This window comes from Varanus komodoensis, unplaced genomic scaffold (assembly GCF_004798865.1).
Source record: "Varanus komodoensis strain SLA01 unplaced genomic scaffold, ASM479886v1 scaffold2, whole genome shotgun sequence".
Lineage (NCBI taxonomy): Eukaryota > Metazoa > Chordata > Lepidosauria > Squamata > Varanidae > Varanus > Varanus komodoensis.
Genome location: NW_025335568.1, coordinates 32,422,489 through 32,446,047, shown reverse-complemented (window position 1 = coordinate 32,446,047; position 23,559 = coordinate 32,422,489). Strand labels below are relative to the sequence as shown.

At 39.6% G+C, this 23,559-nt stretch overlaps 1 protein-coding gene across 1 annotated transcript in view; it reads right to left on the bottom strand.

Annotated features, from left to right (window-relative positions):
- Nucleotides 1–7,336: 7,336 nt before the first annotated feature.
- The window catches only part of MRPS9 (mitochondrial ribosomal protein S9), a 44,470-nt gene continuing 28,247 nt past the window's right edge, over nt 7,337–23,559 (bottom strand). Inside the window, exons 6-11 of the mRNA XM_044428727.1 lie at nt 20,976–21,061; nt 16,670–16,745; nt 14,101–14,269; nt 10,623–10,731; nt 8,586–8,755; nt 7,337–8,028 (exon numbers count right to left, since the gene is read on the bottom strand). Of these exons, the coding sequence (XP_044284662.1) occupies nt 7,937–8,028; nt 8,586–8,755; nt 10,623–10,731; nt 14,101–14,269; nt 16,670–16,745; nt 20,976–21,061 (702 nt within the window). The 3' untranslated portion in view covers nt 7,337–7,936. The remainder of the gene's footprint in view (nt 8,029–8,585; nt 8,756–10,622; nt 10,732–14,100; nt 14,270–16,669; nt 16,746–20,975; nt 21,062–23,559) is intronic.

Genomic DNA, 23,559 nt, shown 5'->3' with positions numbered 1-23,559 from the left:
ACGGGAAGTCTGGAAAGTACCTGGTCACGTATCGCACACAGACCGGACTGCACCCAATGGGCTAGCGCTAGCCTGACCCTAGAGGCAGCGCCATTCAGACGAGCTGCCTGCGCTTCAATTTGTGGCGACACCGGAAAAGACGCACACGTTTGGAAGGCGGACCGTGGTTGCGAGGAGGCCGAGAAGGAACGGCGCCGTTAAACGCGGCTGCATTCACCGCCTCGCCTCCGCACCGCCGGCCCTCAAGGGGCAGCCCCGTCCGGGCACGACGCACCCGCCCCCCCGCCTCACTCGCACTCCCAGCCCCCTACCTTGCATCTGCCGTCAGCAGGGAGCTGCAGAGCCCGGGTGTGCGCAGCTACGTGGCGCAGGCTGGTCCCCCTCCGCGGGCGCTCAGCCCCCTTCCCCGCGCGCCCATCGCTCGCCTCCCCGCAGCCGGCGCACTCTCTGCTGGGCGCAAGGGCTCCGTGCGCCGCGCGCCCGCGCAGGACCGGGGAAGCGCGCCCCCTGCAGGAGCTGCTCGCCCGCCGGCGGGAGACGGAGGCCGCGCCGCCTGCAGGAAAGGAAGGGCCCCGTGAGCGACGCGAAGCACTGCTGGGGCGCTGGCTCCTCCGAGCCGTTTCCAGATGGGGCGAAACGGCTCCGTCGCTGTCTGCACGCTCAGAAGCGTACGAGTGTGAGCCATGCTCAGCCACGGCTTCTAGCGGAGCCGGGGTCCAGCTCTCACTTGCTCTATCCCCTCTCAGCGGTTTTCCATTAGATGTTCCTGAGCACGTGCAGAGTGGCCTCTCCACCCGACTGAATAGCCAATTAGGATTTAAATAAAAGGAATCCCAGATAGAAGCCGCGGCTTCCAGGCAAGTTGGAGGGCTCAAGCAAAAATGATCCGTGGTCATTCGGGTTGCCCTGGCATACAATCCGAACTCTTTGCAGCTAACCCTCATCTCTTTTTCAGAAGGCTTAAAAAAAATCTCTAAAATTCACATATAAAATAAATTCAAGGATAAGCATCTCGTTCCACTCTTGCTCTGAAGACGTGAGTTTAGTAAAATCCAAATAACAAATGTAACAAATAGGGTTGAACTCTATCCTGACATCACTCAATATTACCCTTTGATAGTACAAGTATTGTGGCTGTATTGAGAATAACCAGTTTAGGGGGTGGCTTAATCAAATACGGTCAGATAAGAACAGGCAGCACACAAGCAAGAAAAGTTTAAAAGCTTTAAATTATTAAACACTCCCCCCCCCCCAAATCCCAACAAAAACAGCAGTTAGGCATGGCAGCAGAACAGAATCATTTCAAAGGTAATTTACCTGTAAATCCTAAATGATGGGAGACAGATAGACATTTCTTAACTTTATATGCTACCTGTGCAATTCATCAAAGCATGGGGCTAGCCTCTATCAAAGCAGGACACTAGACTGACAAAACAGAAGCTTCTGCTATGTTTGTGTGGCCTGGGTGGATAAAAATGGATGAGTTTCTTGGGGAAAAAAAGATCTTTAATCAGATCAGATTTAAATATAATTCATTGAAGTAAAAGCCATAATATACTAACATTTCAACAATAAGATACAACAAAATCTCATGAACATGCTAAACCTACACTTACAACCTCATAAAAATGAGGTTGCCTGCCAATGAAGCATGGACCTTCGTTCCAGTTTTTCATCTTATAGAAATGGCATTGTCCAGCTTAACTGATGAAAGTTAAAGAAGAAAGTGCAAACACAGGACTACAGCTGAGTATTAAGGAAGCAAAAATCATGACTACAAAAGAATTATGTAAATTTAAGGTCAACAATGAAGAAATCGAAATTGTAGGAAATTCAAGCAGAGAACACAGGTGAGGAATTAGAAGACTGGGACTTGGAAGGGCAGTAGTGAAGGATCAAAAAAAGGATCAAGTGTAAAGGTGGTTCACTGGAGCCCAAAGCCGAGGTCACCCACACTATTGCATCCCCAATTGCATCTATGAATGTGAAAGCTGACATGAAGGAAATTGACGCACTTGAAGAATGGTGTAGGAGGAAAGCTCTGCAAATACTCTGGACCAATATATAAGCAATGGGCCCTATATCAAATCAATCCAGAACTTTTGCTAGAAGCAAAAACGATGAAACTGAGGTGATCATTGAGAAGACAAGACTCACAGGAGAAGACAAGACTCACTGAAGAAGACAATAAGGCAAAACAGCAAGACCAGCAATGATGGATTGATTATATAAAGGAAGCCACCTTGAGTTTACAAGAACTGAGCAGGGGTGGGAATTTCGGAGAGCAGTCACTCATACATGAATTAAGAGATGATTTAACAGCAGATAACAACAACATAACCAACAATTCTTGCTTCTTGGAAGTTCTTAGTTTCTCTGACTAAAGTTGTAAATGCAAAGGATTATGGGGCAGTATAAAATGACTATGTTTATATTAATAATTAAATATGATTGCTAAGCTGTGCTTATGAGCCAGTGGTGATGGGCCAAACAATGCAAATAAATAGTTCAGTCAAGTGGACAATATAGCAGGGTGAATAAAAACCATACTGGACTTTAAAAACTGTAAATTGGAATTGCTTTTTAGCTCAGTGTCGGAATCAGTCATAGACATTTTGTTTTTGTTTGCTACTTTATTTTTATGAGGATAAAGCTGGGCAAAAATAGAATGAAGCAGAAAGGTTAACCCTAGAAAGAAATGACAAAACTTTCCAGTATACTTAGGCTATGATCCTATAACTACTTGTCTTATAATAACTTATTTATGTAGAGACATGTATACAATTGTGCTGTTCATGCTTAAAGTATCTTAGTTGTTACTTATAAGAAAGATCCTATATGGGAATATTTTAAAGACATTCCTTCTATAAACTAAAACGAAAAACACAGCATTAAAAAGATGAAGAGATGAAATTCTGGCTTGAAAGAAATAGGTATCTCTAATTTAACTGTAAATTAGCATGGCTCATGTCAGATTTCTACCACTGTTCAGAAAATATATGAAAATCAATGGGAAACTTGATTTATGTCAAGTTTTTTTCTTGCTGATTTGAATCATGATGTAAACCATTTATTGAGATGGCAATGAGGTGTATCAATGCTGGTGAGGGGAGGTTTTGGTAATCTCATTTAAAAGCTGCAGTTCTAAAGTCATTTTATTCAGAAACCTGTTGACTTGCAGGATGATACTCTGAAGTGTTCATGCGGATACAGCAACACAAATGCAGGATTAGAATGGTAACATTATTACAGAACCCCATTTTACTTAGGAAATACCTTTGGAGTTGAGCTTCAGGATCCAAGCCGTTGTTTGAATGTTATTTCGTGCCATAACATGCCTCTACATATGTTCAGCAAGGATTTAGCATGAGGTAGTCTCTCAACCACACCATACCCAGACACAAGAATCAAAACTGGGGCCTGCCTCCAATTGCCGCCTCCAATGGAGACTTGGATGGTGGCGAGGAGGAGAAGGGCCTTTTCAGTGGTGGCCAGCCCAGTTATGAAACAGGATCCCCACTGAGGCCACCTGGTGGCACTTGTAATATTCTTTATTTTATCATGTTAATGCTTTCTCCATTGCAGGTCATTAAATTAGTTTATTGGGGCTTTGTTAGCTGTTTAAACAAGTCTTATGATTGAATTTTTATAAGCTATTGTAACTTTTAAAATATTTTAATTTAGTAATCTTTTAATTTTTCAAAGGCATTTTGTCTTATTATGTGTTATAAACCACCCAGAAAGCTTTGAATATTGGACAGCATAGAAATTAAATAAAGAACATGGCTAGCTCTACTCCCCCAAAATTGAGTCTTCCCACGCCCATGGTGGGGTTACAGACAAGTACATGTTGAAAGCAACCTGCTGCAAAAATGGGTTCCAATGTGACATAGCAGAATAAGCTAGCTACTTAAAAATTAATTGGTGGTAAATGAAGGCTTTGGAAGTAGCAGACATGTTCCATGAGTTTGCATTGCATCCTAGGCAGCAATGTTAACACTTTCAGAAAATCATTTGATGCATCAATGGAGAAATGATCAGATTAGTCAAATTGGTGGCATGACAAAGTATCACTGAAACTTTTGTCTCTTCATAAATTTGGAGAATCACAACCTAATAACCAAAGGTTAAATATCCCATTCAAGAAGGTATGGAATACATCTGTATTGCCACTTGATGGTCAATTTAGTTACAATGTTAACTGTTCTTAGCAACCAGGAATTTCGCTCTGTTATGAAATTTAATTTCAAAAAAATAGGAAAGACTTTGAGAAAAGCACTTGAAATCATGCACAAAGGACATGTTAAAGATCCTTAATTACCAAAAATAGGTAAGAAAAATGTTCATTCCAGTAAAAGCATTTTTATAGTTTTATGCCCATGCCTATAGGTTGCAGACTGTATGGCCATTGGTCATGAAATTACTCAATAGGTGATTTTGCACAATCAAAACAAGTCAGTATGGCATAAACCACATTAGCTTGTTCGAAGTTGTAGAGTGTAAAGTTGTAAAACCTGGTCGCAGTTTAGTACATTGTCCCAGTCCAGGCAGCAGGGCTTATTAGAGGGTTAAACAGCCTTCAAATAATCCTACCACAGCCCAAGGCTTATTTAAAGCCACCTTAATTTGATTGTGGAAACTAGGTTAATGAGATAAAAGAAATCCTGGTGAAACAATAATACCTTGCAAAAGGTAAGGTAAGATTCAAACAGAGACATTCCCAGTTGGCAAGAAGCAAAAATGTTCCATCACCACCTTAAAGCTTCTCTTCTGCCAAACTGCACTTTCTCCTTAGCCAGGGAGAGTATCATTCTGCCAGTGGCTACTTCTGCCCACAGTACAATGGATCAATCTTTATTCCTATTGATGTTTGCCTGCTGCTGCTGTGCATCTGCCATTATATGAATAAAGACCATGTAAAACCAAAGCACATAAGGTTAACTGAAGGCTGGCATTCAAAATCAACACAATGTGAGATAAGTGGCTTTTATGGAAGTTTTCCTTCCACCGCTCCTATCACCACACTTGATAAATAGCAGTGAGATGAAGCAAATGGAAATAAAGAAAACAAAAGCCTACATCTGCACAACATTTAGAGATGCCACCAAAGCGCACAGGGTAGATAATTTAAATCTGCATGCAAAAGGTAATTGTGCGACTTTCTTCTTGACATTACCATCTTCATAAAACATAATCAATTTCTAATTATCCCTTCAAAATGAAAAGGCAAGATTAGCTTAGGGGAAAAAGGAACGGTCCACATGAGAAAAAAAATAATCTAATCACAAGAATCAATGCAAGGAGGGCAGCAGTGTGATTCATAGCTTTTAATTGTGAATGCAAACAATTTGTAGTCCTCAAATAATTAGATGGAGCCCTTTTCTTAAAAGTTAAGTTTTCTCAATGGGTTCTAACTAGCTGTATCAAATCATGTCAGGCAGCTTGTGCGTTCAAAGGATTAAAAACATGAAGCACTTTGGGCCCTTGAAATACTAAGTAGAGTCCATCACCTTTATTCACCACCACTCCAGCCCAAATAAGTGCGAGAAAAAGGTGCTTCCAGCCAAAACTTAATGCATCTCTGCAAAGGTCTTTTATCTAGTGCAAATTATGATTAGTTTTCAGGGATCTGATGTGCTAGCAGTTCATTTATTACATGCAGTTGCTTGGGATCATAAGGGTCCCTATTAGTCCAAACAACTTGAGATTGCATTGGCACACCTGGATCCTCAGAGAGGAGTGCAGTGATTTCAAAAGGATTAAAAAGAAACACTTTTTGGGACCTTTACAAGCACTCTCTGCATCCTTCATTCAGGGAAGGATGCAGAAAGTACAGATACCTTCAGATATCTTCGGGTTCAGTTCCCCAAGCTAAAGTTTAAAACACCTGCAGATCTACTTTCTGTCCACACCTCTTTTAGAGAACAGGTAAAGAGAAGTGTTTGCTCACAGATCTTTGTAGAGAATTTATTTACACTTACTGCATGATGTCAGCTGAAGCTTGGGTTGTATGGGGACCTATACACAGAGTTAAAGTTGGGGCTGCCGTGTTTTCAGCAAGTTAGGCTCCATGGGAAAAGTGGTTACTTTTATTCCAACTGTTTTGCTATTCACTACAGTAAGAGATAACACTCATGATGAATTACTACAGAAAAACATGGCTACATACTGACCTGGGTTGTGCAATCAAAACAACCCACCATTAGGTTGTTTAAGCCATGGTAAGTTGTGATGAATGGTGGGTTGAATTTGCTTACTCAGTACCTGGTTGTAGTCTTTCGGCAAAATAGTTATGAATATTCAAAATAGCTATCTGCATGCTCTGGAACTCATGGGCTGTTGGAGCTGTGTGAACCAACCCACTATATGAATTCAGTATGTGTGATTCTGCATGTTTAAGAAGAAAAATAAGTCAGCTTGTTTCCTGTCCCAAAGATACGGTTTGTCATGCCATCTGAACCCAGTGTGGGTGGGAAATGGAGGAAGCTTAGAAAAGTAGGCAACCCATGGTCCACCAGGTTGCAATAACATGACAAACTATACCAAGTGAGGGTAATTATGATAATTTGGTGGCATGTGACTGGCATGCATAAGGCAGAGAATTAAGCTACTTTGTTTTCAAGAGGACCTGGTCATTTTCTGATCCTTTATAACTAACATTACTGCTTTAGCCTCAGAACATTTTTGACATTAATGTGTTTGCAGATCTTTCCTCACTATTAACAATATTAGAGATAATAATTAAGGTAATCATAGCAGATTATCTGTATGTTAATTGACTAATCTGCATATGAATAATTCTGAAGGAAAAAAAGGCATTCTTTGGTTTCAGTTAATGCCTGCCTCAACACCTGAGTGCATTATCTTAGAAGATACTTCATCTAAGATATTGCCTGCTACTCAGGATTTCTGCAACTACATTTTTTTAGAAAGTTGCCTGGTCGATTTGGGTAACCTTTTATTTGATTAAGAGGTATGAAAACTGATGACCCTAACCAGTCAACTTATTTTGTCAGCTTAACATAAATTTAAAATCCTCCTTAAACATAGTTTAGCAGCCAAATAGCTGTGCCTCTTAACAGTAACTGATTTAATGGTATATTTAAATCCAATGGTTTTCAGTATATATATTAAAGCTTTGATGCAGTTCTCCATCATTTCAATATATCCTTAATGCTTTCCTATTTAATCTTATTAGACTGCAAACAGCCCCATCTTGTGGTGCAAAGGAGATAAGAACAACTAGCTCTAATGTTCCTTTTTAAAAACTAATTTAAAGTTTTCAAAATATTTGCAGACTATTGTGTGTATTAATATCTCAAAAGATACATTTTGGTAGGTTTAAGAAAGCTTTTTTTAATTACTTAAAATACAAGGAAATTACCATAGTTCTCAATTTTCACTGAAATGGTACAAATATAGCAATAAGCCATACCTTTATGCTTAAGGTGGTGTGTGGGGGTCCAAGTTAGAGGTATGAGGCCTGCTAGTTCATTACTTAGAAAGAGGTGGCGTAACCTATTTCTATTTAGAAAAAGATTACTATTCCCAAGGAGGTGCTCACAGTCATCTCCTTCATACGGAATACTCAATAAATTTACAGCTTCTGCAAAGTTTCTTATACCTCACACTGCCTTCCCATTTGCCCTCGCACATCTCCAGAGTTGCCGTGTTTCTAAAGTCCTTCCATGTTCAGCCCCTCTCTGTTCAGTCTTGAAAGTACTGGGACACATTTTCACTGATCATTTCGTAAAAAAACAAAAACAAAAACCCACAGTGGTTCATCATCTCCCACCTGGTGCTTTTTGGTTGCTCCACGGGATGAGGCTTTAACATTTATTAAAGTCAAGAAAAACATGGATGGAAGGCAAAAGAAAGATTGTTTTGTTACAAATATATACACAATGTTCAAAGAGCTGCAAAGCAGTGTTTGATTTTAGCGCTTCTTCCAGGTGAATTTTCTGCGGGCTCCCTCTTGACCTGGTTTCTTTCGTTCTCTCACGCGTGGATCACGTGTCAAGAGACCAGCTGTAGAAGTAAGAGGAAGAGCTTTATGCAATTCAGTTACAGTGAGATTCAATAATACATTATAAACAATTGTGAAGCTTGGGGCAGAAAAGGGACAATTGTGAAAAGTTCTTGAGTTAGGCTCTATTTTGAGTAATATTAGCAAGTTGATTAACAGAAGACCTGGCTTCTTTTTGCAGGCAGCTTTCTCATAAGGTGATATTCCTGGTATCTTCCTCACCTATAGAAGCAACACTCTGGAATTTAGTTGAGGGCTAGTTAACTGGTATCCTTTATACTTTTATAATTCAAACAAGCATGGACACGGACTTAAGGTTTCTTTTTAGGGGCTATAAAATAGTTTTTTCCTGGTCCAACAGAAATAAAAGGTCATAATATTGAACCTAAATAATATTAGTCTCAATTTCCATATTTATTTTGTACAATTATTTCCACATTGTTATTGTATGGAAAAAGTGCATTTTTCATGACATGCCTTTTAATTCAAACCATACTGAACTTTATTTAGGTAAAGCACATAACTCCCGCTAGGCCAACTGGGCTCTTTATGCTTGTACCTTGCCTCATAGACTCCATCTCTCTTTCAGTGATGAAGCTACACAGTGCCCTTGCAGAAGCTAAACGGATTGCCCCAGCCTGCGCTGCTCTTCCTCCTTCAGAAACAGAGCAGAGCATGTCATGTTTCTCCAGTCGATCGAGAAACTGGAATGGAAACATCAGCTGCTCTCTGCAAATACAAGTCAGTTAAGATCACATATCAATAATCTTGTTAATCATGAAAGCCGAGCTATCCATGGATCAAATGAATCCAAACTATTATGAAATTACATGCAGATACATTCTTTTGTAAGCCACCTTCACAGAACAGAAATCAATCCACCTTTCTCTTTGTTATAAAAGAAACAAAGCACAATCAACTATATCAAGCAATAATTCATAACAAATGCCTCATTAACCAGGTAGTTTTTCACCCTTTTAATTATACAAACTATAGATACAGTTCCCAGGTTATGAATGACTTCCATTCCTGAAAAAATGGAAATTAATCTTTAAGTCAAATTTGTATGTAAGTCAGATGATGTATAACCGGCCCTCCATATTTGCGTGAGTTAGGGGCACAGGACCCTCAAGGAAGTGGGGAACATGCAAATATCTCTAGTTCCTCCCCACAACTGACCAGTCTCCCTCTTTGCAGGAATAAAATGCCAGAGAGATTTCAGTCTCCAGTTGGTGGGGTAGAAAGGCCTGCTTTGGAGGCTTCTTCTCTATCCTTTTATTTCTTCTCCATGGCAATACTTTGGAGGCCTTCCTTCTCTCCCCTTTCACTTCCTCTCTCCCTATGAGGATGACAATTAGAGAAGTTTGAGCAAACCTCTAAACTCATTCTATACTGCGGTGTCATGTTGAATCGGTGTACTTCACCCAGGGTAGACAAAAGTTAGTGCCAGCGGCAGAAAAAAGAAGGCGATAAAGCCATTCAACTGGCTCCTTAGTCATTCCAATCTTTTCCCTTGGAAAAGTGAAAATTCAAGTGTTATAACCTGGACACACAAAATATTTGCTCATGGCATACAATCTGCTTTAATGCAAGCCATAGTGTGACAGTGGGGGAGATTATCTTAAAAACTTAATGCCAAAAGACGGCTCCTAAACAATGCCTAAGCCAGACACAGTGACCAGGAGAGATAACTAAGACTCAACTGAAAAGGAAGCAGACTCTGAAGCCAGGCTTGCGTAACTTATTTTTCCCCAAGCCAAAAGCTTGATCATTGCACTGTAAGTTATGCAGGCCAGCTAGAAGCAGTAGTAGGCAGTGCATCTCTGCAAATGTACTGGAGACAACAACAACCATCACTAGTGACACCATCCTGCTGCCTGCTGGGATTATCTATTTAACCACAGCTGGAAACAGGGTGTCTTTGATCCTATTTAGTACATCTCTTACATAACTGGGACCTCAATTCCCAGTGTAAAACTGTAGCCCAGGTTAAACAGACTAGGGCCTATTATACCTCCACCTCTGAAACACTGGCTCTATGAATGGAATGGATGTACAAAAATGACACCTTCACATTACATGGTTATTTTTACAGACACTTGGTAGAATTATCCACTGAGTGAAAAAAATGAATAGATGTTTTGCTTGCATGTGGGTTTTCAAGAGCACACAGGTGTCTGATCTGTACTGCTCTTTGACAAATTATAAGAGCCACGTGGACTTCATATCCACGTTAAATGGGAAAAAGGGATGGAAAAAAAATTACCCTTGGAAGTTCTTATTTCAAAAGCAATCTAATTCAGCCTTCAAGCTGGGGAATACTAGTTTGGGGTGAAGGGGTAACAGAAATTTTGGCTCATGCTTCATTCGGTTTTTGGCTCTAGTAACACAAAAGTAATGTATGGAATCCTACTAATTTTTAACTGTTTTTTAAACAAACTGTTCTGATAATGAGATCCTGAAAATATAGGGATATACACATGCTATACAACCTTACAGAAATATTTGTTTTTTTAAAAAGAAAGAACTGATGAGACTAACATGGCTATAGTTCTGGTTTTGAAAATTAAAATGCACTTTCACTTACTGTACTCACCTGTCTTGCAAAACTGGAAAGTACTGTATATAATCTTCTCCATTTACTGTAATTTTTCCAGTCCCATTGTCATAAATAGTTACAGTTGCTCTTGCTGTCTTTCTTTCACCTTGAAAAACAAATCATATTTTTATTCTAAACATTTCAAACATCATTTGCAACAAGCTGTCAATCCTGACAAAACAGAAGTTGAGAGTCTCTGATAAACATTATTTGCTGGTCATCGGCCACAAGGAGATTAATACTGACCTAAATTCTACATTTGCTGTAGGATGGGAAAGACTCCAGTTGCCAGACTTCTGACATGTTGCTATGAGCATCACAGCCTTAACTTTTCAGGTAAGGTAAATAACAGCAAGATCTGACTCCCAGCAAACAGACAGGAACTTAGTTCACATCATCACCACAGCTTAAACACACTGCTTGGCTTACTTAAACTACAGTGTACACCAGAAGCCATTTGCCTGATTACCTACTTGGTTGAAGCTTGTTGTATCACACGATACAGCATGGCTTGGTGGACAGGATAACAACCCTCAAACAACACATGGGCTGTAGCTGGATTATTTGAGGGTTCTTGCCACCTCCAACTGTCCAGCTTCTAAGCCACTGTAGTTTATTATTCCTGGTGGGGGTAGGGTTAGGGTACAGGTGAATTACCAAGCAAGTCTGGAACTCCTGATTTGTTCTAGGGCTTGGGGTGCTTTGTAAACCACCCTCACTAGGTTCAGATGACTTATGTTTCTTCCCTGATCATGTGAACTTGCCCAGTGTCCCTCTTTTGCAATAAGACAATAATGCTTATTGTCAGGTCTCAGTCATGGCACTGAAACATATTGTCCTACCTAACAAGTACTAGTCACAAACCAGTGAATTATTATTACCACCCTCCTGGGGAGCAGCTTGTCATGTCATCTGAACCTAGTGAGGGAGGGGGCAGTTTCAATCACCCTGCAACCCTAGAACAAGCCAGAGGTGCAAAACTGGACTGTGATCATTCCCTATCCCTGCCAGTAGCTGTTACTAAAATGCCGAATAAAGTACCAAACAGTAAGAACAAAAATGGTTATCCAATTTGAAACGAACGTTTGGTGAAGGACTCAATGGCCTTCAGGTCCCTTCCAACTCTACTAATCTATGATAACTTATTTTTCAGATTGCCACCATTGCTATGAATTTTTTCTTTTCTCCCCCAGTAGAGGGTAGCATTCACTGACAATTCAAAATGGCAGCCATTATCATAAATAGAAATAAAATTAGATTTATTCAAGATTATTTGTTTTTTTCTGCTTAGATTCAGAATGATATGGATGCTCTTCACTAATAGTGACCCACATTTTTTTTCAAGTAGCAATTTTACTTTAAGTAACCTTTGCATCATTAACATTAAAAGAAAAGAGATATGCTTAAATCTTAAGTACTTCAAGTAAAATCCTTGGCATGATGGATTGAGTATGCACCGTGCAAGATTCTAGGGCAACAATCCTCTGTTTTTCTCAAGATAAATTTTGTTGATTGGAAGGGAAAAAAGCATATTACTATAGACACTGTAGCAACTAACAGAGATATGAATGGAACAATGTGGGTTTAAGGCTGCAATCCTATACATGCTTTCCTGGGAATAAGCTCAATTCAGTGGGGCGTATATTCAGGTAGAAAAGCACAGCAACCATAGTGTAAGAACAGTCATTTTTATCTATGCAGTAGATCTATGCAGTAGAATCTCACTGAGATTTCACTTTGTATCTCACTGAACTGCACTATGCATATTATGCCACTATTTCTCAACGAAGGAAGTTAGGTTGCTTCCCTGTAACTCATTCTTCAAGTGCTCATCTGGGCCTTTGCACATATGAGCTCTGCACTTGCATGGGGCCTTTAGTTGGGAAGATTTCCAAGCTAGACTTGTTCTAGTGGGAGCCCCTCCCTCGCCTCCCCATGCTATATATGTAGGAGGGGCTCCTGCCATTTTCTCCAGTTTTCGTAATACTGACTTGGTGGCCTCAGAGAGAGGCTGGTTAATGGCTGACCTGTGCCAGCACAATACATATCCAAAGGAAAGCTATGATACCAAAGGTATCAACACCAAGGTGGGGTAGTAGGAGGTTATGTGAATGGTGTACCACGTGAATGGTAACATGGTGTAGCGAAGGACCAGTGGCTGGCTCCATTGGCAACATTATAGCCAGTTGCTGGGGAGAACAGTACTCTTGAAGGGTAGACCCTGATGGTGGGTGGGCCAGAGTATGAAGTATTGATATACTGGGAGAGGGAGGAGAGAAGCTCTTGCCAGAATGAGTCTAGCTTGGAAATCTTCCTGACAACAGGTCCTTTGTAGGCACAGAGCCCATGTATATGATGCACAGAGACCACTAGGAAGGACTAAAGTTATAAATATTCCATATAATAACTCATGGAGACACTTGCACTAAAAGTATTTGCAGTACTTTCAGTATTTTGATCAATGGACACAAAACAATTTCATGATGTGAGAAAATTAAATGATGCACTTTTTGTTTGTATTATCTACTGTTCTTCGTGCAAAGAATGCCTTTGAAAACACACAGTTCCTTCAAAAGGCTAGCTGCTTCCTATTTGGTAGAAATTTTTAATAATCTTTAAACAGCATCAAGTAGAAGAACTGGGGAAAAACAGCCCAGAAGGAAGAGCCATCTGAGCCAATATGTAGTTTAAAACTGAAAAACTTGGTAGGTAAAGCCCATCTAGCAGAAAATGTAGGGCAGGGAAGTACAGATTGCCTCTGTCACTCTTCCCACTGTATTGGGTACCCATAAGTCTTTGAGAGCTTGGCACTTACAAACATTCAGGTAGGATTTGCACTCTTACTGAACTTTGGTTTTATTCAGTTTTTGTCTTAAACTTTTTAGGATTTCCACTTCATCTTCTATTACGCTTTGAAACTATGTTTTTAAACTTTACTGTGTGAACTGCTTAGAAAACTTCAATTATTGGGCAGTACAAATATACAGTAATTGATACGCAACAGCCTGAGTAAGGGGCAAACAAATTCAGGGGATCTGACTCCACCAGGAACTATCCCCCTTGCTAGTCCATTTGGCAATGGCAATAAAACCCCCTTTTCACGGTAAAACAAGGCATGCACACTCCTTAAGTGCACACTCCTTGTGGTACAGCAGGGCCCCTGGCCCAATGAAGTGTTGCCTGAATCACTAAGTAGCAAATATGGTCATAGCTTCCATCACTCCCTTTTACATGTGTTTTTGTACACAGATAATCACTTAAAATAATTGTTCTGTTCATCAAGAAGAAGTAGCTAAAAGATCTTTATGCCTTGGTCATCTATTTTTAATTTTATGAACTATGACACATAGTGCTTCATTAGAACAAGTACTGAAGTAGCATCTTTTTTCAGTATTAACAGACAGCAGACCAATCCTAAAACATCTTTTGATTTCTCAAGTATGCAAATAAAAAGGGGGAGGGAGCCAAAATTTACCTTCTGCAGTGCTAAAGGCCACTCCTCGTTCATCATACTTCAGGGGTTCAATCACCTGTTTTCTGGATTGTATGATCAATTCTTTGCGAAATTTCAACACAAACTCTTCTTCGATGCCACAGCATGGTAATGCTACTAATCTTTCTAGCAGCTGAATACACCGTGAATACTGTAGACAATAAAAATTCATTAAGGGGTGGGGGTGCAAGTGTAATTGCATTTGCTAGCGACTTCTATTTTTACATGTTTGATCTTTTTAGTTCTGCTCTTATTGATAACTTTTTGGCAGGATGACACTTCTGAATTTACATGCTGCTTTCAAAACAACATGCAGATGTATCATTTTCTATGTGAATAAAGATACCTAATCCTTTTTCCCCTAGCAACAAATGAATCCGTAATTCAAAAATATGATCAAACTCTTTGTAAGACAGGATTACCACATTAGGATGAAGTTCATCTTAATTTTCAAAGAAATATTTAGTGGCCTCAAAACAGAATTCAATTCTTTGATGAAAAGTGGCAAGAGGTAAGCTTCCCAACTCATTTCAAAAGAAGTTGATGCCTTACATTTAAATGGAAATAATTTTATTTTCCTAAACTCTACTTGTTAGGTGATTATATTTCATAATACATACAGGAAATGTGTATCTATGCCATTGGCTGTTCATGTGAGAGTTACTTTAATGTTTATGATTTTCTTTAAAAACCAAACAATCAAGCTTTTTAAAAATTCAAGAGATACTTGACTTAAAGGGCAAGCTTTTGAAATAAATTATCCTTTGCTACTGTATACTTCTCTTCTCTACATCTTGAACAAGTGATTATAAAGTAAAATGCCTCACTGATAATACATGGTCTTTGCCAAGGCTTATTTGAAGGCCTTATGGCCCCCTGGCAACAAGGAATTAAAGTAGTTGTAGCTATAAAATCTTTTCACACGATGGCAAACACGTTGGGGTCATTGGAAATTCTCACTGCAAGCTGGAAAAATGAAGGAAGAACAGACCTTAAACATTTAGTGCCCCAAATAGCATAAGGCTCTGTATATGCACAAACACACCGGCAACCATCAAAACCAGCATGGGAGAGAATCAGCTGGCAAAAGAGATGAGGCCACAATGATTCAAGGAAAGCTATCTGCACTCTAATAACCAACTTTTTGTTCTAAGTAATCTTATTGCAGATATACTGTCCCAGCACCCCAAAGATAGCACCACTATCCATATTGCTGCACATTTCTTAAGTGTCAACAGTCTCCTAGGCTTTAAAGATAGTCAGCATTTAGGACTACTACTTGTTTATGCAGTGCTTCCTTCCTATTTTGTCTTTTTAAACAAACATTTGTTATGTTATTTTGTTATGGAATTCATTTATTCTCACTGAGACAGTCCATTTATCTTAATATTACTAAAAAGATTCTGGATTCCAAGAGTAGCTGCACCCCTGCCCCCAGCAATGTTGAAGAGAGTGAGAGGAGTGGCAGCTGAAGAGTAGTCTTGAAGCTTTAATGCACCAGATTTTCAAAAAGCCTTGCTCTGGTGTTAGTCATGACAAGTCATCCATGTTTCCCAGGCATAAAAATGACGATGGATTGTAATACATAGTTGGGGGTGGTTTCATATAGGGACCAAAATGGGGAAAATGAGACACAGAACTTGAATTGAGCAGAAATTAGGAGCAGAAGGGATCATATTATCCAAGAATTATATGACTACTCAGATGAGAAAGGTCTGGTGCATGAGGGGCACAACAAGCAATGCAGTTTCAGGTTCAAAGAAGAGAACAGATTCTTGGATTGAACTGGAGATGAAATCAGGCTGAAGTGGATTTTTATGGGGGTAGAAAATTCCTTAGGAAAAAATCTGTCCTTCTACTTGGAAAATTGCCAGGCAAGGAAAAAGGATTCAGCCAACATAGTGACACTGTTCACTTGTTAACAACATATTGTGCAGGAGTGGGGGGGGGGGGGTTGCTTCTTTCACTTTAGCACAAAATACATGGTCAGCTCCTTCATAGGTTATGCAGGGTCATATGCACACCCAGGCCACTGGGTTCACACACCATGCTGCACAACCTGTAGGAGCTGATCAAAGGTTGTGCACCACAATGGAAAATGCAGGAATTCTGCAGACAGCGTGTCCACTAGCCCATAACAGCTCGCTCCTTTTCCAATTCATGGGTTGTCATCAAATGTGAACAGGGCTGTTGTGTAAGGGAAGGGTTTTTTCCCCCAACGGGGGAGGTAAGTAATGTTCACACAAACATATGATTTCAAATTCTATAGCCTCAAGCGAGATTGTCTGAGAAAAACTTTACTGGGAAATTCAGCTAAATGCATGATTTTGGTGATCAAACTGTCCAACTGTTAGCTAAACTATCTGCCCAGGAATCAATGAAGTTATTCCATAATACGTGGTATATGCGGTGGTGTACAAGCAATAGATCTGAGAACATGATTAATCCCTGTCTCCAAGAAGAATAATTTTTTTAGAATCCTTAAAAAAACAACCAGTAGCTGTTCCGTTAGGATACAGGGTTCATTAAATAAAGGAGATTAATTACTCACATCTTGATCTGACAGTTTTTCCACTAACATTTCTTCCAATTCCTCTTTAATCAGCCATCTGCTGCCAATCAGGTTGCTGTTTAAAATATCACATATATTCTCTTTTTAACTAATCATGCAATTAAGAGTTAGATTGCGAAGGACCACACATACAGTCATACTTCATTTGGAACTATACTTTTCTTTTTGCTTTGAAAAGTACAAGTTAGAGTGTCAAACTTGAGTATTTGAAAAAAGTAAAGATCAGTAGTTCCAACTTGATAAGTTACTTAAACTAACTATTAATAATTCTAAAACTGGAATAGTAAAAGGCCAAGCCTCGATTTAATTTAAAGGCTAATTGACTGCAGGACTCTAACATACACATAAAACATTCATACCACAATGAAGTTTGATAGACAAGGTTTTTAGAAAAGCACACAAAACAAGTCTGCGAGCACAGAATAGTCACTTTTTTATCTTCCCTTTTATCTTCTCCTCTGCCTAATGGTAGGGCCAGTGTTTGAAGCACTAAGGTAGAAATGGCATATCATATATGCAGCTATGATCTGACATAGACAAGCCACCAGCACAAGCATATGAAATTAGCAGTGGTAAGACAAAGTAAGAGTAGCAGGACTGGGTTTTCTATATTCCTAAAACTAAGAGAATAAGAGTCCAATGGCTTGCCACATGCCAAAAGAAAAAGAAGCTAGTCATTCTCTAGTTTTGCCTGGTTCACAGGTTTTCTGTATCACTGAACACAGGGTAATGGAATGATGAGCGTTTCTCAGATCTGGTGCTGTTCATTCACTCAACAGCTTGTTTCTCCTTATTTTGTTCTGTCTCACTACACTTTAAGACTGAGGAAGGCCACCCATGGCCCATGACTAGCTTACTTTGGCCCTCACCGGGCCCAATCCAGCCCACAACAGGTTGAAGAATGTCCATGGCATTGGCCCTTTGCTTTATCCAAAGCCCCAACCCCTGAGGATAAGGGGCACAAAGGAGAATCCATTTATTTCCAAATGGTGATAAACTGGGGATTGACCTGAATCACCCACACTGCAACCAAAGTGCAACTTGTGCAAGCTGCACAGAAATGAGCAGTCTGGCAGCCAGGGCTTCCATAAGTCAATTCCTGCAAATCCCAGCTAAGCCCCTTCCTAGGGCAGGAAGGAGCAGCCTGAATCACCCAGGAACTGTGGGAGCCTGGCTCCACCAACCCCAGCATGGAGCCCCACACCCCTCAATGTGCAAATAAATAAATGTGTGTCTGAAGTCTGATAATTCATTGTGAGGCCCTGTCCCACTAGCTTGATCCGAGGAAATGAAATCTGGCCTTGGGACTGGCTGCCCTCTCCTGCTTGAGGCCATTTATTTTATCTCTTTCTCATCCATCCTTTGCTCAATTTATTTGTTTCTACTTATTCTTTTGCCCTTTAAACTACTTTTAGATTAAAAAAAGAATTCACTCCCTTTATGCTATTTTCCCCTTTTTCTAAATTCATACCTACTGGAAACCCTCATTTTTTATTTAATGATTTATATTTCAAGCTGGTCATAACATATTCTGTCCTAAGCCTTTTAACTATATCTTTAGGAAGGAGAACATGGATCACTTACTGTGAAAATGTGCCCAACTTTCATGTGATAGAGGCTTTCAATAATGGATTAAGTCTCCCCCTAGCCTGGAAAGGCAGGGATCACATAGTCAATACTTTTTCCCTAGCAATGAACTCAGGACTCTTCCTTGTAGAGGGAAAAGGACTAAATTCTTATTATTGAGGAAATCCCTTATCAACAGGAGAAATTCTCAGGCAGAAAATGAGGAGACAGAAGAGGCAAAGAATGAGGTAGAAGAAACTCTGTTGGCGAGTGCCTTCCGTGTGTGTGTGGGGGGGGTTACGTTGGAACGTCTTTTGCCAGGGTCTTTGAGAGTATCCTTGTCTTTTGGGTAAGTCTCTATAAGGTAGGCAGCTACTGCAGCATCTACCACAAGCACCTTTAAATTGTCCATGGTCTGCTGCAGCAAGAAGGTTTTGGTTTTGTAGCAATTTTACCTTTTTTTGGTCTGAAAGTGGGCGTGCCCACTCCACCCTACTAGTTTGTAAAAAAAATACAGAGTTGTCATTCCCCCTTCCTTGATGGTGACTAATACACTTTTGGGATGCTCAGTAACAATTCCAGGGATGCTATAATCTTAGAGAGGAGTAGGAACACCTTCTTATTGAAAATATTGGTACTGGAAATACCTTTTTATTGAACTGCCAGCTACTGGAAGGTTGGTATTGGACATGACTGGACTATTTTATTTCCTTCCTATCTGAAAACTCTGTCTCTGATTTGGAGGTTGAAGGAATCAAGCTACTGCTACTGTCCATTTCTCTACAAGATTTTGACTTGTAACATAACTGATTTGCGGGCACCAGGAAAGCAATCCATTCAGAGGAGAAGTGCAGGCTTGAGGACACTTATACAATATCCTATGCATTTGTTTAGGTGCAGGAGAAGGGAAGGATTTAAGCAAAGGTTTGTATCTTCTCTTGTGAATCTATCTTTAACTTGCTATTTCAGTATTTGGCCAGAGCACTCCAAAAATAACTGCATTGTCAAATCTGCTAAAAAATAGGAAAGAGCTAATGCTGGAGACTGCAGTGACTAGTTGAAGGAGCACTTAGTTGGCCAGCCTGCAACCGATATAGGTAAAGATATAGTCACAATACTGGGCAAGACCAGAACACTTTGCAAGGCAGAAAATAATGCCTCTTTTGGCATAAAAACAGAAAAGGAATTGATATTATCTTCCTCAGCAAATGTGCTCTCCTGTTGCTCCTCCTCCTCCTCTCTGGTTGCCCCCAAGTCATCCTTATATGACTGTGTGGACAGAGCTTTGTTGAAGCAGTTTACGAGCCAGTGAGGGCTGGGTCAACTGGTCTCACAGGACGGCTAAAAATGGCTCGTACAGGTGCAAAGACACTCCAGTGGGCCCTTGCTTATAGTAAATGTAAATAGAAAAAAGGATCTAGTTCTGTTCTGGACAAAAGGAAGTAGGGACAAACTGGGTGAGGAGCCTAAGCTCACTAGTACAGTCACACATTTTGGTCATGTGATCCTTACCTTTGCTGGGTGGTTAGGAAACTTATTTTGGATACCCACACCCACTGGGAATTCAATTTTCATGTTGCTTTTCTACTCCTCAGCTCCAAAATCTTCCTTTGATTCAAGTTCTCCCTCCCTTCTCAATCCATTATGAATCTGACTTATCCATATCTTAATACTGACTTTCCTTCAACTATCATTTATGGCCCATCATTTAGGACCAGCCAGACTGCTAGTTCTCCTGAAGTTGCCCCAGTTCCAGCTCTGTTTATTTGGCATTTCTTGGGTCTATTGTCTGGAAGATTCTCAGTCTAAGCCAAAGAGGGCTGTATGCAGTGATGGATGTACTTCATGAGAAAAGAGCTTCTAATTGTAACAGCAGAGGGAGAATACCCCATAGAGATGCCATTTTCATTAGTATCCCTGTGGTGAAAGCAACATGTGCTCCAGGAAAGGAAGTTGGTAAGGGCCAATCACACTTCCAACCCTGCTCTAAATTCTGTTCTTTTCCAAGCAAAGAGATTATACTCTTTGCTGTCAGTTGCTTACCATCTGTGCTGTCTCTGCTTTACCTCTGACTCACTCCTAGAATGTTTCACTCCATCGTTCTCTCTCATATCACTCAAGAGTCATCTCCAAGGAGGCCAGAAATACAGCCCAGCCAGTTGTTCCTCACTCTTCACTATTCAGTCCCTTCCTTTCCTCATCACCCTCGCCAAACTGCTTCTTTTCCAATTACACAGCATATTTGAGTGACCCTCATTTTCTCCCAGGTCTTTCAGTTCCTCTAACCCTGTCTTGGCACAACCCTTCACCTAATTACTCTGCTCTCTTAAAGCATATTGAATTGATTTGTTTGCATTTTTTACCCCAGTACATAGGCAGCTAAAAATCTGTATACAGCCCCTAAAAACACCATGATTCCAAAGCACCTATATTAAAGGTTTTATCCAAATAAAACTCATCATACTTGGTTCTCAATGAAATCAGTGGGATGTTAAGCAGTCATGATTTAACTTTCACATTGATTTCAATGGATCTAGGTGTATCTAAGTTTGGACTGAACCAAAGATTTTAAAACAAAATTTTTTGAAATCTTAAAATGATTCAGCAGGGAAATTACATCACACTAGCACAATATATCATGAAAATCTTGGATGGAAAATGCATTTGCAGCCCTCACCCTCAAATCTATATTACTATGATCTCAGAAGAAAAAACTTACGATTTGATTTTATTCTCAGGAACTAATCCTTGAGCAAGTATTTGATCTTGGTATTCCAGAATGTGCAATAGCTTACCATATGTTTCCTAGAATAGAGGGGAAGAAGGCATAGGTGAATTCCAGTTCTAAGCTTCTACACAAAGTTTAATCTGTATTAAAGTATCTGTAGGAAGAAGATCAAGGACAGATCTCTTTTTTGTGATTTGAGATGCAATGGGGTGTAACACATACATAAACCAACTTTAGTTATAGCAAGGAAAATGTTATGATTAGTTTATCTGCAGTAGTAGCCAAAAGAAAAATGATGCCTTACTTCATATAATCTAGGCTCTTTAGCAGTAGCTGATGCCAATTTTATGCAGTAGTAGACCATTATTACATTAAATACAAGAAACCAATATGCAACCTTATATGACTTTAGCATTATCTTCAGTAATTAACCTCAATTACAACGAACTCTTGGGTCCAAGGCAGAGTGAACAGAAGGTTTCTCATACAGATTACCTTTTCTGTTTCCTCCTCTGCCTGTACCACCTAAATGTCTGACTGGAGGTCTGGGAGGCCATCCTGAACAAGAGACTATATTGCAGGGGGTTGCAGTGGGAAAGGGGAACTGCAAACAGAGGCATTTGCACAAAGTGCTGCTGCCTATTTTTTCCTTATCAATGGTTTCTATTGCATCTTTTTGCAGCTCACCCCAGGTCTTTGCTGCAGTCTCCCCCCCCCCCCCCCCGTAAAGGCACTGAGGGGCACAAAGGACTGCACTGATGAGAGAAAAGGAAAGCTGAATTATGTGAATGCACAAAAACTCTGAATTAAAGCTATTTAAGCCAGAATATAAAGAACAAAAGTTTATGCCAGTGCAATAACCTTCTAAAAGATGGTCCAAAATTGAATCTGAAATCTAAATGTGAAGGTTTGTCTAAGACTTACAGATGCTTAAAGAAGGTTCAGAAAGCTACAGTGAGGAGGACTGCATGGCCATTTACCTTATGATGGTTCTAAGTGGAGAGCTGGATGTTCCCCTTTGCAGCCATGCAATGAGCCATGCAAACATTATCTGCACTTGGGATCTATTCTGAAGCTTTCCTACAGCATTTTGTTGTTAAGATCAATCAATTCATCAATCAATCTTTATTATGTGGTCACAGACCCGGCAAGCTGTTAATATCAAAGTCTTTGGATTTTGTGTAAGTTTCAAATGTGTTTTGGAGCCCTTTTCTTTAAAAATGTATATACCAGACAAATGGAAAATATCCTTGAGGCAGTTTATAACCATACATTCCCTTGCCAAAGATTTATTTTCATTTAAAATGTACTATACCTTAACATTATAAAGATTCTCTCTGCACACCAGGGCGCTAAACTTTTAACTATTATTAAAAGCCTAATTCTTCACCAGTCACTACATCCCATGTATAGTCTATATACGTGGTTGATCAAATGCAAGTTCAGATTGAACGATGGTGGCAATCTATTCCTCTGGCCGTGTTATAATGTTGTGTGCATTTGGTCAGACAGTAGCCCACAAAACTGTAAAGAGGGAATACTCATTCATGTAAAGGAGTTTCATTTCACCTTTGCTAAATACCTACCTTACTATTGTCAAATGAAGTCTACATAAATAACTAAATACAAACCACAGATAATTCGAAGAGTTTTTAATCTACTTAAAGGATACACTGCCACATGGACAACTTTTACCTACTTTCCAATTTCAGATCTTAAATTGCATTAATCTACACAGCTGTAAATGTAGGTATGTGCAAAATTATTTGTAGGAGAGCCAATCAATGGACAGGATAATGACACATGCTGTCTTGTAAAAGTATAACAAAAATGTAAGAATTTTGAGAAGCATGTCACTTGGCAAACACTCCTATCTGAAACATTTCAGAAATAAAATTTCGCTTCTTCAAAAGGAATAAGTGAACATTGTACTAACAGATTCCAAAGGCAACAGCTAAAGTCATAAATATACATGTCTATATCCCTTACAAACATAGCTATTATGCAGTAGATTTTATAAGATACTTAGAGCCATATATATATATTGTCATAAAACAGAAGAACTGCATCCTTGATCTTGTCAATTAACAAGATAGACGGTTTTAAACAATGATGCATTGTTGCTGAATAATAAGAGCACAATCTCTGAAACACATCCTGGAAAAACAGAGCATTGGATCAACATAAGTACATTTTGATACAGTTTTCTTGCCACCAGCCTTGAGTGCTGGGGAGGGGCATGGGGAAGGTGAAATAGGCTAAGGTGTTTATATACAACCAGTATCTAAGAATATCAGATATTAGAGTCTATCGTGATTTATTTTTTGAGGAAAAGTACATGGTTTTTATATTGAACAGGTCCTGTATTTTATTTAAAGGGTTAGGAAGAATAAAGAGTGCTCAACGTCACTTTTCAAAAGTGTGAAATGATCTAAATAATTTTGATCCATTAAACTAACATAAAGGGTCAATATTTTTAAGTATGCAGTTGAATCCATGTATGAAAGTTTTCTAGCTCAAAAGCAAACTATTTAAATGCCAAAGCAAACTGTTTTCAACAAAGATGAAAATAGAA